Source organism: Gastrolobium bilobum, unplaced genomic scaffold, assembly GCF_033153095.1.
Source record: "Gastrolobium bilobum isolate Gb01-03AN ecotype WA unplaced genomic scaffold, APGP_CSIRO_Gbil_v1 utg33886, whole genome shotgun sequence".
NCBI lineage: Eukaryota > Viridiplantae > Streptophyta > Magnoliopsida > Fabales > Fabaceae > Gastrolobium > Gastrolobium bilobum.
Window position 1 is genome coordinate 317,882 of NW_026898003.1, and position 17,929 is coordinate 335,810.

The window sequence follows — 17,929 nt, forward strand, 5'->3', positions numbered from 1 at the left end:
TACTGAGCTGGATTAGCTGGAGGAGGAGATTAGGCACAAATCCTTCATCAAACCGAAACCAACATGAGTGAACATGATGTCCATATTTATAGCATAGTTGACGGAGCACATTGGCGCAATTACTACAACCTCTTCGTCGATTTCCTCATCCAGAAGTTTCGTCTTTGTCTCTGCTTGACGAGTTTGAAGTTTTGGGACCTCCATAATTGTGGTGAGCACCTCTCTGATCAGTGCTCTATTCTGCATTACAAAATAGGGACGAGCAGAGCATCCTGGTTTTGTGAATTGCTTAATCATTGAGTATGCTGCATCACATTAACAGTGGCTGATTCTCCAAGAAGAGCTTCATTCTGCTTCTACAAAGAACTCATTCAACCCAAATGCTTAAACTGTTAAGTGAATGTCACATTAATGATTTTTTATTTTATTTCTCTAACATGCTTCCTCACACATTCTGCCTCCTTACCTACTTGTGCTAAGTAGCTCCACAATATTCAATTGTTTATTAAAAGAATGGGACGGTGAGTCGATACTCGTGACCACTTGATCACAAAGTCTCTAGTATCATGTAAAGCAACCGATTAAACTTAAAAGCTTAAATTGTTAGGTGAAGGTGTTTTATATTTTATTTCTCTAACAATTTTGACAGTAGTTGCTTATGTGCCATAAGCTCTATTGTCAAATCATGTAGAGTGTACTGATTCTTGCATTCGTGGACGGTAAGAACAAAAGGATTAGGTAAACCTTCTAAAATGTGCTCAATTTGTTCATTTTCGTATACTAGATTTTGAATAGCCTTGAGTGAGTTGCACAATGATTATACGCAACAAGTATTCGTGAATTGTTTAATTGAATGAATTCCAGACCTGTGTTGCCTGGCCTTTGATCTCATCATACCATGGAACTATTTGTGAATTTTCTCCCATGCTTCATGTGTATGTCGAATGCCCAAAATATCTGTTGAATATCATAGATACAAGAGGAAATGATAGTAATCCTTGTTGTATTTAACTACACAACATTGGTGCTATTATATAGCAAACCAATTGAAGAATACAAAGAGACACACTCAATGTGGGACTTCTACTCTATTAACACGAACACTCTTAACACTCCCCCTCAAGCTGTAGCATATAGATCATATGCTACAAGCTTGATACATAAATAATACTCCTATTAGGAACCAAAAAACAACAATGCTACATCAACGAAATGAAATGACTAAGTACAACAAATCAACTGGAATGACCATCAGTCTGAAGAGCTGATAAAGAGACAGTGCTGGAATGGACATCAGAGCATGGATGGTGCCGGAATCATCGGCAAAGACAACTGAGCTGACCAGGACATCAGCATCAAGATCCCTCTCAGACATTTCATTTAACAGTTGGTGAGCAGCCGTGGTTTCCCCTTGACTATGCTACAAGCTCTTTACAAGAAAGACCAAGTAACATAACTGTTAGAAATAATATTAATTTATTATTATTAGAATAGTCTAGATTGTGGGCTTGGCCCATTAGGTCTTTTAGCCTCTATAAATAGAGAGCCTCCTTGTACAGACTTACACACTTGAATATACAATATATTTCAGATTCAATTTGGTAGCAGAGCTCTCGATCTGAGGGCTCTGCTTCCGCATATATATCTTTTCCTTTCTTTTTACTGTCGTGCATCATACCGGCAACCATCCTTTCACACCTAACCCTTATTTAGTCACAAATTTCTTGTCCTCAACCTCGTATCATTAGGAAAAAGATCGTCAGCCTCCGTTCATCGCCAGAAACCGCCACAAAACCACCGTCCGCCACTGTTCACCGCCGTCAGACTGCTTTTCCGGCGACTTTTCCGTCCAACCACCACGCGATCAGGAGCGGCTCAGGGAGGCGACCCTGTCTGTCCAAGCCGCGTGTTGATCGGAGCATCCACGCGCCGCCACGCGCCGGTGGAATTCTCCGGCGCGTGAGCCACCGTCCGGCCACCGTTCCAGGCCGGACCACCACCATCTTGCTCGCCTCCTCACCCTCTTTCCAGATCTGGTCTCCGCTCGTTGTGGGTCCCATCCGTTTGAAAGATATCAGTGAAAAACCCGCTGTTTGGACACTTTTGTGCAACGTTTTTGCGCGATTTCTTGCTTTCTTGTAGTTCTTTGCTATTTTCTGGTCATCTCCTTTTATTTTGTGATGGAGGGCTCAAATAATGCGTCCAAAAACACGACTGGCATCATCTCCGGTACTACCCCATCTCCATTCTTTTCTTGGGTCAGTGATTCCAATTGGAACAGTGGACGCGGTCGCAGACGTGGCCGCAGACAGAGGCCTCGTTGCAATTATTGCCAGAATCTTGCGCATTTTGAAGAACGCTGCTATAGGAAGTACCCTCATTTGAAGCCACCGTCTGCCAAATTTGCTCAAACTGATGTTACGCCACCTTCAACTGGATTAGTATCTCTTTCAAGTGCCGACTATGAGGCACTTCTCAAGAAGGTTTCTTCTCAGCATCTTACTCAAGACACTGGTAATCATGTTGCTTGTTTTTATCAATCATCTCTTGGACCCTGGATAATAAACTCAGGTGCTACTCATCATCTTTGTGGTAATAAAGATCTCTTCACTTCACTTTCTTATTCTAATAACCTACCCCCTGTCGCTCTTGCTGATGGCACTAAGGCTCCTGCTCGTGGAATTGGGGAAGCCAACCCAACTCCTCTTTTAACTTTGAGTTCTGTTTATTATATACCTGGCATTCCTTTTAATTTAATCTCTGTTAGCCAGTTGATTCATTCTCTTTCATGTACTATTACCTTCTCTAAACAATCCTTTTCTATGCAGGATTCGGGTACGGGGAAGACGATTGGTGCAGGCGTTGAGTCACGAGGTCTCTACTATCTAATTGCACCACCTTCTCCAGTAGCCTGTTCTCTCACAGAGTCTCCTGAGCTAATTCACAGCCGTCTGGGTCATCCAAACCTCTCCAAGCTTCAGCATATGGTTCCTTTTTTATCCAATCTTAAGTCTTTAAACTGTCATTCTTGTCAGCAAGGAAAACACACTCGCTCTTCCTTTGCTAATAGAGTCAATAAAAGAGCTGATGCTCCTTTTTCTATTGTTCATTCTGATATTTGGGGTCCGAGTCGAACAACGTCTGTTTTGGGTTTTCAGTATTTTGTCACCTTTATTGATGATTTCTCCCGTTGCACTTGGGTTTATTTAATGAAAAATCGTTCTGAGTTATTTTCAATTTATCAAAAGTTTTTTGCAGAAATAAAAACTCAATTTGGTGCTTCTATTCAAATCTTGCGCCGTGATAATGCAAAAGAGTATGTGTCTCTTGAATTTTCTAAATTTCTGGATACACACGGGACGATACACCAGACTACCTGTCCCCACACTCCACAACAAAATGGAGTCGCTGAACGTAAAAATAGACATCTAGTTGAAACTACACGTACCCTTCTCATTCATATGAACGTCCCACTCCGTTTTTGGGCAGATGCTATTATCACCTCATGTTTCCTTATCAACCGTATGCCCTCTTCTGTGCTAAATAATGATGTTCCCCACAATATTTTGTTTTCCGGAGCACCATCTTATCCTCTGCCTTTACATATTTTTGGCTGTACTTGTTTTGTTCATGATCTTACTCCAGGTAAAGACAAGTTGACATCCAAGGCCTTCAAATGTATTTTCCTTGGGTATACACGTTTTCAAAAAGGGTATCGTTGCTATTCTCCTGATCTCGAGCGTTATATCGTTTCTGCTGATGTCACTTTCCTTGATCAGCAGCCTTTTCACTCTACTCCGTCTCCAGTGTCCCAAGTTGATCAGGTCCTTCCTGTTCCTTTTCTTGACTTGTCTTTACCAGCTGCAGGTGACCCTATTCCAAAGGAGCAACCAATTACCTCAATACCTGCAGATCGTCCTCTCCTCACATACCAGCGTCGTCAGCCTGCACCTCCTTCGACTTTGCCTCTTGATGACTCATCGCCCTTTCCCGTCGGCTCTTCTCCTCCGGATCCTCCATCAGAGACTCCTCCCATTGCCCTTCGGAAAGGTATTCGATCCACTCGAAATCCTCATCCCCTTTATTCTTTCTTGAGTTATGACAGACTTTCTTCACAACATTTTACTTTTGTTTCTAGTCTCTCTTCTGTTTCCATCCCTAAAACCACAGGTGAAGCACTATCTCATCCAGGGTGGCGCCAGGCGATGCTTGATGAAATGCAGGCACTTCACTCCAATGGCACTTGGGATCTTGTTCGTGCTCCTCCCGGGAAGTCTGTTGTTGGTTGTCGATGGGTGTTCACAGTTAAAATTGGTCCTGATGGCACTGTTGATCGCCTTAAAGCTCGCTTAGTGGCCAAGGGATACACACAGATCTTTGGTCTTGATTATGGGGATACCTTTTCTCCTGTTGCTAAGATGGCTTCTGTTCGCCTGTTTCTTGCCCTTGCCGCCATTCATCACTGGCCCCTTCTCCAACTTGATATTAAGAATGCTTTTCTACATGGTGACTTGCAGGAGGAAGTTTATATGGAGCAACCACCAGGTTTTGTTGCTCAGGGGGAGAATTCTGGAATGATATGTAAACTTCGGAAATCTTTATATGGCCTGAAGCAATCTCCTCGGGCCTGGTTTAGCCGCTTTAGTTCAGTTGTTGAATCCTTTGGATTAATCAGAAGCAAAGCCGATCATTCTGTCTTTTACCGGCATAGCTCTTCTGGCCAGTGCGTTTATCTCCTGATCTAGGTTGATGACATTATCATTACAGGCAGTGATCAGATCGGGATTGATCAGTTGAAAGAGCATTTATTCAATCAATTTCAGACCAAAGATCTTGGCAGACTTCGATATTTCTTGGGGATCGAAGTTGCACAGTCTAGGCGGGGCATTTCCATCTGTCAGAGGAAGTATGCACTGGATATCCTAGATGAGACTGGCATGTTAGGCTGTAAACCCATTGATACACCTATGGACCCCAATGTTAAGTTATTACCAGGACAGGGGGAGCCACTGCCAGATCCTAGTCGCTATCGCCGACTAGTTGGAAAATTGAATTATCTTACTGTGACAAGGCCAGATATCTCCTTCGCAGTGAGTGTTGCAAGTCAATTTCTTGATTCTCCCTGTGACTCCCATTGGGATGCAGTTATTAGAATTCTCCGATATATTAAAAAGGCGCCAGGAAGAGGTTTATTATATACAAATAAAGGGAGTTCAGAGATCTCTAGTTATTCAGATGCTGACTGGGCAGGTTCTCCTTCAGATAGACGATCCACCTCGGGGTATTGTGTTCTCTTCGGAGGAAATTTGATCTCTTGGAAGAGTAAGAAGCAAACTGTGGTCGCCAGATCCAGTGCGAAGGCAGAATATCGGGCAATGGCAAATGCAACCTGTGAGCTCATCTGGCTGAGTCAATTGCTGAAGGAACTCCATCTCTGTGAACAAAGGCCTATGAAGCTCATTTGTGACAACCAAGCCGCTTTGCATATATCCTCTAACCCAGTCTTTCATGAGAGGACCAAGCATATAGAAATTGACTGTCATTTTGTTAGAGAAAAGATCCAGTTAAGGGAGATCGAGACAGCATTTGTCAATTCCAATGATCAACTTGCGGATGTATTCACTAAAGCTCTTAGAGGTCCCCGAATAGATCATATTTGTAACAAGCTGAGCTTTTTATATATACGCACCAGCTTGAGGGGGAGTGTAAGAAATAATATTAATTTATTATTATTAGAATAGTCTAGATTGTGGGCTTGGCCCATTAGGTCTTTTAGCCTCTATAAATAGAGAGCCTCCTTGTACAGACTTACACACTTGAATATACAATATATTTCAGATTCAATTATAACATCAAAATAAATCTCCTAAATGAGAAACCAAAAATCAACAATGTGCTAAAAATGGCGTCGAAATGAACATCAACATGGAAGATGCCGGAATGATCATCGGCAAAGACAATTGTGCTGGAATGACCATCAGCAACATGGACGGTGCTCCCCCTCAAGAGGAACTTTTAAACAGTGCCGGAATTATCATCGGCAAAGACAATTGTGCTGAAATGACCATCAGCAACATGGACAGTGCTCCCCCTCAAGAGGAACTTCTAAACAGTGCCGGAATTATCATCGGCAAAGACAATTGTGCTGGAATGACCATCAGCAACATGGACAGTGCTCCCCCTCAAGAGGAACTTCTAAACAGTGCCGGAATTATCATCGGCAAAGACAATTGTGTTGGAATGACCATCAGCAACATGGACAGTGCTCCCCCTCAAGAGGAACTTCAGTGTCGGAATTAACATCAGCGGAGACAACATCAGCAACTTGGACAGTGCTCCCCCTCAAGATGGATGATGAATCGTATAAATACTCCATCTTGGGAAGAAAGAAGATTAAAGAAAAACAAAGCTTCGCGGAATCGGAAAATTCGCCGGAGACGGCGGTGGGTCGTCGGAAAAGTCGTCGGAGACGATGGTGGATCACCGGAAAAGTCGCCGGAGACGGCTGTCAACGGTGGACGACGCGGTCAACGGTGGTCGGTCAACGACAACGGTGGTCAACCCAACAACTTCCCAAGGATCATTCTTTTCTGATGTGACAAATCAGTCTAAGCTGCAGTCACAGAGCATACAAAGAAAAAACCCGAAAAAGAAATAGCAACGGGAATCCCTCAAGGAGGGTGATATCTCTCTATAACCATATTGAAATTATGGAAAATAGAACTAAGTTAAACGGATTAAGATTCCTCTTGTTAGGCTCTAGATACCATGTTGAATATCATAGATACAAGAGGAAATAATAGTAATCCTTGTTGTATTAAACTATATAACATTGGTGCTATTATATAGCAAACCAATTGAAGAATACAAAGAGACACACTCAATGTGGGACTTCTAAACTATTAACACTAACACTCTTAACAATATCATTCACAACTGATTTGGAAATCGTGCTAGTCCCAAGTTAACCTATCAACATACTCTTACTTGGCGTTTTGGTTCTCACAATCTTCTGACAATAAATTCTACGGAATTTTTTGATTCATGAGGAATCTATGGAGTTGATGTGAAGTGATGATCAGTTCTACTATCTGGTTCGAAAAGCGATACTTGCCTTTAGTGAGCTGCACTGAAATTTGATAATTGAAGAGCGCAGCTTTGTTGTCACACACAGTCGCGGTTGTTTTCGTTACTGGTTCGGTTGTTTTGTGTAGATGATGTTGCAGAAGCCATGGATAGAGAATAAGAAATGGTTCAGGCCTTCATATTAGAGTTGGGTGAGAAAATGAAAAGTGCAGGAAAAGGGGGAGAGAGAGAGAGAGAGAGTGATGGAGAAAATTCAAGTGTTCTGATGTAAAATGATTAACAGAAAGTATTCAGTACTTGTATGAGTAAAAGTAAGAGATACACACGCGAAAGCATAACATATGCTAATAATTACTAGTTTTGAGGATAAAACAACGTACGTATATTGTTTCAGAATTTATAGGACTGTGTTCGTTGTAATTACTAATTAGTATTCTATTACATACCATAAGCACTGGACAAAAAACAATCTAGTGAGATCATATTTTGCCCATCCCTTCTCAAATTGTACTTTGTTTTATAAGATGTTTGTACATTTCCTTGCCAATTATTAGGAGAACTTCATGGATGCTAGATTAATTGTACAATAAATAGAAATATGACTGCAGTAGTTAGATTAGTATTTTTTTCTCTTGAAGTGAGAAAGATTGCGTGGTCTGTAAAGATAATTTAGATGGCATTCTTCGTCAGAGCTTGATTCTCTGCCTGTTAAGAGAAGCCTGACTTCTGTATAGAAAAAAGGGGTTTGAGAATGGATTAATATAAAATGAAAAAGGCAATTCATTTTTATTTCCATTTTAAATAATTATATTGCCTCCCATTTTATTATCATCTTAAGTGATGCCATTGAGCTTTCATTTATTTTTCTTTTTCACCTCAATTCAACTTTGAATAATTTGCTATTTTTTTGGTGGGAATATTTGTGGTCGAGGGAAACCAGAAGTAAATAAAGAAAATGTATGCTTTTGATATACCATTCTATTCTTATTTTTCTCTTTGCCATTTCCTCATTTTTGGATGGTCTTTCTGAAAGCTTTTCAAATTTTAAAATTATCATGAACCAACTATCCCCAAAAAATAAAACATATTTGTTCTAATGCGTTTTCTGGTGATGTATGCTTGCAAGCAGCTACCTCCAGCACAATTGGAAATTGCATTAAATAGAACTCCAGCACTGAAGGTTCCATTGATTGCTCATGCTAGCCAGCCAGATATACAAGCTTCACTTCCCAGGTTCTTGAATTCACTCGGCACAACAATTCTGTGGAGTCACTGTGTTTATCCTGTTTGGCAATGTTGATTCTGAATTTTTGAATGTGTTCAGGTCTGTGCTCGTTGTTCTGGGACTTGCATCCGATTCTCAAGTTTCAAGTCAGGCACAAACTAGTCAAACACAGGCTGGGGAGACAAGCAACTCAGACAAGGACACTGTAACAGAAAAATCCAAAGAATCATCTACAGCGAGCTAAACTGTAAGCAAGCATGATTGAGTGGTGGAATCTACTAGTCAACTGCGAGACTAGACTTAAATTAGCTTAGACTTAACTTAGATTAATTGCTACGACTCTCCCTAGTCTAGGGAATGAAGAGCCAGGATTGATGAATTGGCCCCATTGAGATAGCTAGATAGTTGGGCCATGTGCCAAGGATTGCCCCCCATTCTATGTACCTTCGCATTGGGCAATAAACTGGCGTGTAAATATATAGTTGGAATAGTGTATATTGGAATGGAATATGTAGTATCATATTTCCTCAAATTGGTCCCAATTTTGGTTTTGCTGTATTGTGTTCCTATTTCGAATTTGTATATACATACTTTGATCCCGTAGTGTATTTCTTTCATCTTAAAGGGGTGTTTAGTACAGGAGAATTTTTTTTTTTTATTCTGGAATCATGATTATTGAGAATATTGTCAGGAATTGAGTTTTACGAGAATATTACTAAAAAGTTGTTTGGTTGGTGAAAATATTACTGAGAATATTAGATAAAGATTACTGATTCCATATTTGGTTGATTGTGAAATGCCACTGGGATTGTGTTATTTTACAAAACTAACCCTCATTGCACTATTTCTTTTGCAAGATTTTTTTTTTTAATAAATAAAGAGGGGCTATACCCAAAAACAAAACAATTACACCACAAATTCAGAGCCAAAGGCCCTCCTATCGTCTTCATTGAGCAAGGCTATCAAGGCTTGAGGTGCTTGCGGTTGCGGATAAACACAGATGTCATTAATGGACAGCTTTTTTAGCCAATCAATATGCGCAATTATTCTTTTCCCTATGAACATGAAGATATTTGACCGTCCACTACATCTGGGTTGTTAGATCCACCTTCGTTTGAAAGACGAATTTTTTTGCCCCGGGAACGAGTGCAGTAGCGCGAGAACTCAGAATTCAGAAACTCATGGGAAGAAGCCATTCCCATTTTGATAAAAAGAGCACAAAATGCCATATTGCAAAAATAATCCACATAAATCACTAACACAAATAATGGAGACCTTGCGGTGCCTTAGACAAGAAAACTCACGTTTCGATGAAAATGGCGTTTCGATGAAAATGGCTTCCGATTTCGAATGAGGTGAGTAGCAGTGCTTTTTTCAACAGCAAGTCCTCATAAGAAGATCCATGACCTTTACTGATGAAGAAAGAGAGAAGGGTACAATTGTCCCAAAATATCAGACAACATTTTCTTTGATCGAGTATTTCACAAATACCACCCTTTTGGTGGTAATTTGTGGAGGTTAACTGGATCACAGTTTGGTCATAAGAGCAATTTCATGGCAAACTGAATATTCAGGCAACTCATATCAAAACTCCTACCAAACGTGACCAAGTACAAAACTCATTTTAACTTTCTTGATATTTTTACAAATATCTATTTACCAAACAGGCCCTAAGAATATTTATAGTGGTCTTTTTTGTACGATTGAAGCTTCTTCAAATTTTTTTATTTGTACGAAGGTAAGATATCTTTGTTAATTTATTAATTTCTCCATTATCTAGAAGTACGAAAGAAAATTTGCCCGAAAAGTATAATTATTTTATTAGCATTTATTTTAAAATATGTGCATATATGTTCGTATTGAATTTATTCTGTCGTAAGATTAAGTTGAGTTTACGATAATTGCATGATACTAAAGCTGTTTTTAGCTTCTAATTTTTGTAAAATTCTATTCAAGACGAAAATGATTGGTTAGAAGTCGAATGGTTTAATCTAGTTACGAATTATTAATTCGAAATTAATTTGTTGGTTGGTGGAACTCAAATGATTAAATGGTTAAAATAAACTTTAGACAGTGGAAGAAGATTAACAACATAGTATCTGTAAGGGAAAAAATCAATAATTGATTCTCATATTCATCTAACAAGCTGTGAAATGATAATATATTGATTACTATTAAACTGAATTGAGAGTTCAAAAAAATTAAAAATTGGAAACAAATTAAGAAAATGTTTGGAACAAATAGAACTTCTATATTCTTATGTAAGCCTCACAAAAGATGTAATTATATGTAGAAAACAGGCACGATAACTGTTCCGTTTCGTGAATTTGATAAATAGAAATATTTAGTTACTTTAAAAAAAAAATTGGTGGAACCTTAATATTAAAGTGTCAGAATAGCTGCAACTTTTTTTTCAATCAAGCACGCGAGTTATTTTATCCATCAGGTTTACTGTGGATTGTGGAACTTCTTCAAATTGTGGAATATGTAAAATGATCTTGCTTTTTAGATCAAAAATGCAAAACATATTAACTATTTGGTTTTCAAATAGTAAGAAATCGTGCTTTTTGTCCCAATCTCTGTGATCTTAACTCATTGTTAATGATTTTATTTTAACCTTGATAAGATATTTTAAGAAATTAATATCTCCTTAAGATTTTGCATTTAATAGGATTTTTATATTTACGTCGAATTTTATTACCATTTGGCTATAGGGATACGTTATTCTGCCTACTCTTATTTTGCCTACAGTGACCTACCTTTTTCAACATCGTTAGATTACAATCTCATCCAAGGTGGAGATTTGTGGAATAAAATAAACCATTTTTTCCTTTTTTTTTTCTCCTTACTACATCTCACACTCTTTCTCTTTCCTCTTCTTTCTCTCTATTGATTTGCATGATTTACAACCTGAGTTTATATTTGAATCTAAATCCATACAATGATTAATGACATGATAGTTTTGTTGGATGAGTATAATTTTTAAAATTTCTTGAATATGATATAATTGAACATGGCAGAAACCACAAAATTACAAAAAAATGAAAACCACGAATAATCTCTTCCTTTGAATTAATCCACGATTAGCGTAACGTTTCTACTTTGTTGTTGAAATTTGAAATCGAATCAATTTATCTCCTTCTTATCTTGTTTTTCACCTTGAAATGAGGAAATAATTTTTGTTCTCTCTATGTTACGCCCAATAACAAGCCTACCTGATTCCATAACATAAGGCATCTGGGTTTGTTTCTTCTTAACACCCTTTTTCAATTTTTTATGTAAAATGTAAATGCTTATAACAATGGTTGGGTTAGATGAATTGAGAAAAAAAGCTTGCACTTTTTTTTTAATACAAAAAAGTTTAGGTGGGGGTAGGCACCGGTATCCCACCAGGGTCGGGGAAGACCCCCCAACCTCTTTGAGGATTTCTGGGAGAGATTACATATCACCTCACATCGGCCAGCCGGGTTCGAACTGCCATCCTTTTGAGACAGCAGCGAACCAGGGGAGGAGAGAGAAAGAATATGAGGCGGTGGAAGAGAAAAAGGTGTCAAAAAATTTATTTTATATAGTAAATCTTCATCATTTGATGAGATTGTAATCTAACATTATTAAAAGGGATAAACAAATGTAGGCAAAACAAGAGTAGACATAATAACATATCCCTTGGTTATAAATGTTATATTCAATGAAAGTTTTGGGCATATGTTAGAATAAATTTTGGGAAAAATGTTTGTCATTTTAAATGACAGAAAGTTATGTCATTTTAAGAGAGATACAGACACAGAAAATTTGAATTTTAAATTAAAAAAAACACCCACTTTCTCTCTCCCATGATTTCCGTTTTTCTGTGTCTATCTCTCTCCTAAAATGACATAACTTATGTCATTTAAAATGACAAACACCAAACCCATAAATTTTTATAACCAAATCATGATAATATTCAGTTGGCACCAAAAAACTGACCAACCTTACCTCAATTCCAAACCAAAAAAAAAAAAGAGCACACACACATATGCTTGAACTTGACAGAGTTGGGCCTAGTATCAACATGGCAACGTAATCCTAAACAAGTGCATTTTGTTGAGCCCAGATGTGTTTGTGTGTGTGTGTGTCCATGTGGATGAGTTCCTTGTCTCTCTCATCTCCACCTGTGACTATACAACAGTACTAATTGCTCCTCCGGCGAATCGGAAAAGGAGAAGGAATGGGGGTAGACTACTATAAAGTCCTTCAGGTAGATCGAAGTGCCAAAGATGACGATCTCAAGAAAGCTTATCGCAAGCTTGCCATGAAGTGGCATCCTGATAAGAACCCTAACAACAAAAAAGAAGCTGAAGCCAAATTCAAGCAAATCTCAGAAGCCTATGATGTATGTTTTTGTGTCACACAAATTTTCTCTCTCAATTCACTTAATGTAATGTGAAATGGGTTGTGAAAACAAAGACTTTTGGCAAAGTTTCCATTTTTATTTTTTGGTTGCATTTATTACAATTTGAACTGTTTGGGTATCAAATTTTTCCATTTTTATTGTGATTTGAATAATTGCAATTATGGGTTCTCTTAGTTATTTAATGTAGTGTGAATTGGGTTGTGAAAACAAGCCGAGACTTTTAGCATAGTTTCCCTTTCTTTTTCTTTTTTTCTCTTACAATTTGAGCTATTGGGTGTCAAATTTGCCACTTTTATATTGATATTTTTATGGTAGGAATTTTTCTTGTGATTTAAATCATTGGAATCGTAGGTTCTCCGAGTAAATTAATGTAACGTGAATTGCCGTTTTGAAAAGTTTCCAATATTTTTCTTACAATTTGAACTATTGGGTGTCAAATTTTCCATTTTTCTTGTGATTTGAATCATTGGGATCGTGGGTTCTCCTAGTGGTTTAATGTAATGTGGATTGGGTTGTGCAAACAAGCTGAGACTTTTAGCGAAGTTTCCATTTTTTTCCCCCTTCAATTTGAACTATTGGGTGTCGTATTTTCAATTTTTCTTGTGATTTAAATCATGGGTTCTCTTTTACCAAAAAAAAAAAAATCATGGGTTCTCTTAGTGATTTGATTCTTGATAGGTTTTGAGTGATCCACAAAAGCGAGCTGTGTATGATCAGTATGGTGAGGAGGGATTGAAAGGGCAGGTGCCGCCCCCTGGCGCCGGTGGATTTTCTGGTGGAAGTGATGGCGGACCAACGACGTTCCGGTTCAACCCCAGAAGTGCAGATGATATATTTTCGGAGTTCTTCGGGTTTTCAAGCCCCTTTGGTGGAATGGGTGATATGGGTGGTGGTCGTGCTGGTGTATCTGGCTTTCCCAGGGGCATGTTTGGGGATGACATTTTCACTTCTTTTAGGAGTGGGGCTGGAGAAGGCTCTGGTAATGTGCCAAGGAAAAGTGCACCCATAGAGAGAACATTGCAATGCAGTTTGGAAGATTTGTACAAAGGCACTACCAAAAAAATGAAGATTTCCAGGGAGGTTACTGATGCCAGTGGGTAAGCTGTCTAGTTTAACTTATTAGCATCTTTTGCTTGCATTTTGACTTTCATGAAGAAAATTTGAAGTTACTTGTAGTAATTGTTATTGGATGGATTTGAGTTATTACATTCCAAGGTCAGGTTTGATGATTCACATTTGTTGTGTTGTTGTTTGATGATTAGTTGTCTTGATCATTTTGGTAGATTTGAAATTGAACTATACATTTGCAGTCGTATATGCTCAGAGTCATGATTGTCAACATCGTGTTTCAACTCGTAGGATCATACAATCCTACGAGTTTTCTGCTTAAACACAGTAACTCGGTTGCAAGATCGTGAATGAATGGGATTGCACTGGATCGTTGATTGAAATTGTAAAAATGTGGAATGGTGCGATCCCTCTGTTCTGGATGATTCACAAAAATACCCTTGTATCTCAGAAAGTGAGTGAGAGAGAGACAGAGAAGGGGGGAAAGTGTCTGAGATGATTGATTGGTTGTCATCGGAGACCAGATCGACGATGAAGTGGGCAGTGCGAGACGTGAAGTGCTCCAGCTGCAATCGGCCACTGAATAGAGAGAGTGAAAAGCATCTTCTTCACTTAGGCCATTAAAGAGAGAGAAAAAGAGAGACATAATTGTTGTGTAGTTCAGCTATATATTTCTTTTCTCATTCCTTTTCAATTTTTTTTTTATTATTTAAATTTGCAATTTTTTACTTTCACTTCTTTCCACTATTTTTCATTTATTTAAATTAGCAGATTAAATTTTTTATATAATTAATAAATACTGAATGTTAAATTACTCTTTATAATTTGAAATTTTTAATTGAATTTAATACTGATTTAAATATTATTTTTTTGTCAGTGTGTGTGTGTATTTTGAATATAAATTTATATATTAAGTAAGATTTTACAATCCGTGTCGATTTTATAAGTTACTCTCTCCCTTCTGATCCTAAGTAAAATCTTGAGTTTGACAATTTTGCTCAGAGTAATCAACTTTCCACTAATAAAGTGGTGGATTTGAGATGAGTTGAGACATGAGATCCTTGATGTATATGCAGTTTTGATACTCGTAGTCCTTCAGTGGCTTTGCACGTTACATTGCTATATGTTGTTTCCTTGAATAATTTTTCTTAATTTTCTAATGCAAATATGAGCACAGAATTTTGCTAGGATCTGAATCTTTCTCCCAGTTATTGTGGACTTATGCTTGTCGTTGTGTTTATAATTTCATCCAACATTAATAAAAAAAATTAATTGCATATTTGCAGTTTGCCTTATTCATTCAAATTAGCTAGTTGTGATGCGTGACTACTAAGGGTGCTATTAAAAGAAGATAGAATGTGTAACTCTAGGCCATGTTTTATCTAATGGTTCATGTCACTTTCATTTTTCATACAAAAATCATGGGATTTTATTGGCTTCTAACAGATGTAGATTATTTTTCTTTCATATTTTATTATTTTCTGTTCAATTGGCTGGAATTGTGACTCAATATGTGCTTTGTATTTATTATTATTATTATTTTTCTTGATCATGTGCATTGTAACCTTTGGTACGTATATCAGGACAAAAGTAATGTCATTTGTGTTCCATGAATGCAAAACTTGAGGAGATAAAGTTGCCCTCCCCTTAGTTTAGTTAGAAGATGCATCTTTGTGCTGTTCTAATCTACAGGGACTTGTTACCTGTAGGGGACAATACCACTTTGTGTTAGTTGTTTCAATGCCCAATATTTTGAGGATGAGTCAGGTATAGTGGTAAAGTTGCTCCTTTGTGACTGAAAGGTCACGGGTTCAAATCCAGGAAACTGTCTCTTTGCAAATATGCAAGGGTAAGGCTACATGCAAGAATTGTCTTCACCCTACTCTCGCAAGTCGAGATTTAAGGGGTGTGGTTTTAATTAATCTACGACTAAAATGTGGATGTTAACAAGCCAGCGAAGCTCGGGACAGGGATAGATGATTTGTCTACTGGCATTGAAGAAATATTAGGGGAAATTAGCCATGTATGTCCATTTTGGTAAAAGAAGAGGCCACTTAATGATAGTATCTTGCTGGTGGACTTAGAGTTTATATCCATCAAACCTTTGGACTTTTTGTTAAGGCATGATAGAAGAATATTTATATCCAAATGATTGAAAAATGCATTTTGGACCGTGAATGAATTGAAACATAGTTGAATTTATAGAAATTGGGCATGGTATGCAAACATAACTAAGAAATCAAATACCACTTTGGTTGCGTAAACAGATAATACATGTTCATCATAAATGGTTCCCATTTCATTAAAAAATTTCTTCATGTCTTTGATTAGTCCATGCTAGAAAATGGAAGGTATTCACTTCATGTCATTAACTAATCCATGTGTCAGAAAATAATTTGAGCCAGTTAAATGCAAAATTATTTTATTGTTGATTAACTTATTGAGGGATGTTATACTTACCATATTTTTTTTCTTGCCACCTCTTACTACCAATCTTCTTATCATTGGATCAAAATCAAATTAACGGTTATAAAATGGCATCAAATGAGAGCCATTGATTTGATTTTGATCCAACAATAACAAGATTGGTGGTACGAAAAAAATGGTGGTAAGTATAACCTATCTCTAACTTATTTATGCAGACAAGGAACCAAAACCATTGCCCATGGCACCTTCAAGGATATGTTTTTATGTATATCAATCACTTGTTTTTTGTTTTATTTTGTTGACATATGATGTACTTAAAAGTATGACAGCAAATTAGAATAGTAAATTGATTTACCAAGGAAGGAGGAACTAATCTACTGTATGTTTTCTTATTGTGAAGGAGATCCACCACAGTAGAGGAAATTCTAACTATTGAGATCAAGCCAGGATGGAAGAAAGGGACAAAAATAACATTTCCAGAGAAGGGAAATGAACAGAGAGGAATAATACCAGCAGACCTTGTTTTCATTATTGATGAGAAGCCTCATAGTGTCTTCAAAAGGGATGGCAATGATCTTGTTGTCACCCAGAAGATATCTCTTGTAGAAGCTCTGACAGGTTATACGGTGCAACTGACAACCCTCGACGGAAGGAATCTTTCGGTTTCGATCAACTCCATCATTAGTCCAACATATGAAGAAGTTATTAAAGGAGAGGGTATGCCTATTCCCAAGGAACCTTCAAAAAAGGGAAACTTGAAAGTCAAGTTCAATATCAAGTTTCCCTCCAGACTTACATCAGAGCAGAAAACTGGCATTAAGCGATTACTTACATCTTCATAAACACTGGTTTCTCTCCCTACCGTATTTTGAACCGTGTAAGATTGGAATTGTTTTTAATCTCGGTTTTCGATTTACAAATGAAAATTCTTGCCTTTGTGAACTGGTTTTATATTAGAACAGTTTGTTAGAAGTTTGATATTTGTTTTCTGTTTCATGTGTTGTTTAGTTTTTGGTTCTGATTGAAAAATCCTCTTAACCACTTGCCTACTAGTTTCTATTAAAAGTTTTGGCAGAATTCACATTATGTGTACTTGCAGATTAGGGTCTTTATTTATTTTTTGTCCTAGTTTATCATTGTATAGCTTTGTTAATCATTTGAGCAATTCACCTGTGTTTTATGGGGACTGTTGAAACTACTTAATGACTTGATAATGAGTTTACAAAAGTTTGGTGATTAACTGTTTGTTGGTGAATCCAAGAGGTTTTAGCACTTATAATCCTTATCTCGAATAAAGAAATAGAAAAAGGGAAATTGGATGTTAGTTTCTCAATGAAGGAACTCTGGATATTGGAGAAAATCAAAATCTAAATATGATTGAGCTGTTAAAATTGATGTCAAATTTAAAATGCTACTAAGAGGGAGCAAGAGTCTTAAAACACATTCGTGTTCTGATTCCTCATCAAACGGCAAATTTAAAATGCTATTGCTAAAATGTGGGCTCTTGAACAATTAAATGTCAATAATGCATTTTTCCACTGGGATATGCATGAAGATATTTACATGGTCCTTCCCCTAGGAATTGATTCTGCCAAACTGAATCAAGTATTAAACTCCAATGATCTCTTTATGGTCTTAAGTAAGCCAATAAGCAATAGCATGCCAAGCTTACTGTAAAGAACCTTGGGATACAAACCAATTTAACCCAAAAGCTTAAGTTATTGGGTGAG

The 17,929-nt window shown here is 37.5% G+C and overlaps 2 protein-coding genes across 7 annotated transcripts in view; both read left to right on the plus strand.

The window, feature by feature from the left end:
• Window positions 1–9,041, plus strand: part of LOC133312088 (uncharacterized) — a 50,805-nt gene extending 41,764 nt beyond the window's left edge. For both annotated transcript variants that reach the window (XM_061513234.1, XM_061513235.1), the window contains exons 26-27: window positions 8,216–8,319; window positions 8,411–9,041. In XM_061513234.1, the coding sequence (XP_061369218.1) occupies window positions 8,216–8,319; window positions 8,411–8,555 (249 nt within the window). In that variant the 3' untranslated portion in view covers window positions 8,556–9,041. The remainder of the gene's footprint in view (window positions 1–8,215; window positions 8,320–8,410) is intronic.
• A 3,318-nt stretch (window positions 9,042–12,359) lies between these two features.
• On the plus strand, window positions 12,360–17,370 carry LOC133312086 (uncharacterized). 5 transcript variants are annotated; one of them, XM_061513233.1, is made up of 4 exons: window positions 12,360–12,683; window positions 13,383–13,630; window positions 16,600–16,684; window positions 16,802–17,370. In XM_061513233.1, the coding sequence occupies exons 1-4, from the start codon at window positions 12,519–12,521 to the stop codon at window positions 17,039–17,041; spliced, it is 738 nt and encodes a 245-aa protein (XP_061369217.1). In that variant the 5' UTR covers window positions 12,360–12,518; the 3' UTR covers window positions 17,042–17,370. The 5 variants fall into 5 exon arrangements, with proteins under 5 accessions (XP_061369217.1, XP_061369215.1, XP_061369216.1 ...); XM_061513231.1 differs by having other exon boundaries at window positions 12,363–12,683; window positions 13,383–13,683; window positions 16,614–17,363; XM_061513232.1 differs by having other exon boundaries at window positions 12,364–12,683; window positions 16,600–17,363.
• Window positions 17,371–17,929: the final 559 nt, after the last annotated feature.

Coding starts and splice junctions, on each gene's coding strand:
- LOC133312086 (XM_061513230.1), top strand. CDS start 12,519: ATGGGGGTAGACTACTATAAAGTCCTTCAGGTAGATCGAAGTGCCAAA. Junction 12,696..13,382: donor CCTATGATGTATGTTTTTGT/GTCACACAAATT, acceptor GATTCTTGATAG/GTTTTGAGTGATCCACAAAA. Junction 13,802..16,599: donor GAGGTTACTGATGCCAGTGG/GTAAGCTGTCTA, acceptor CTTATTGTGAAG/GAGATCCACCACAGTAGAGG.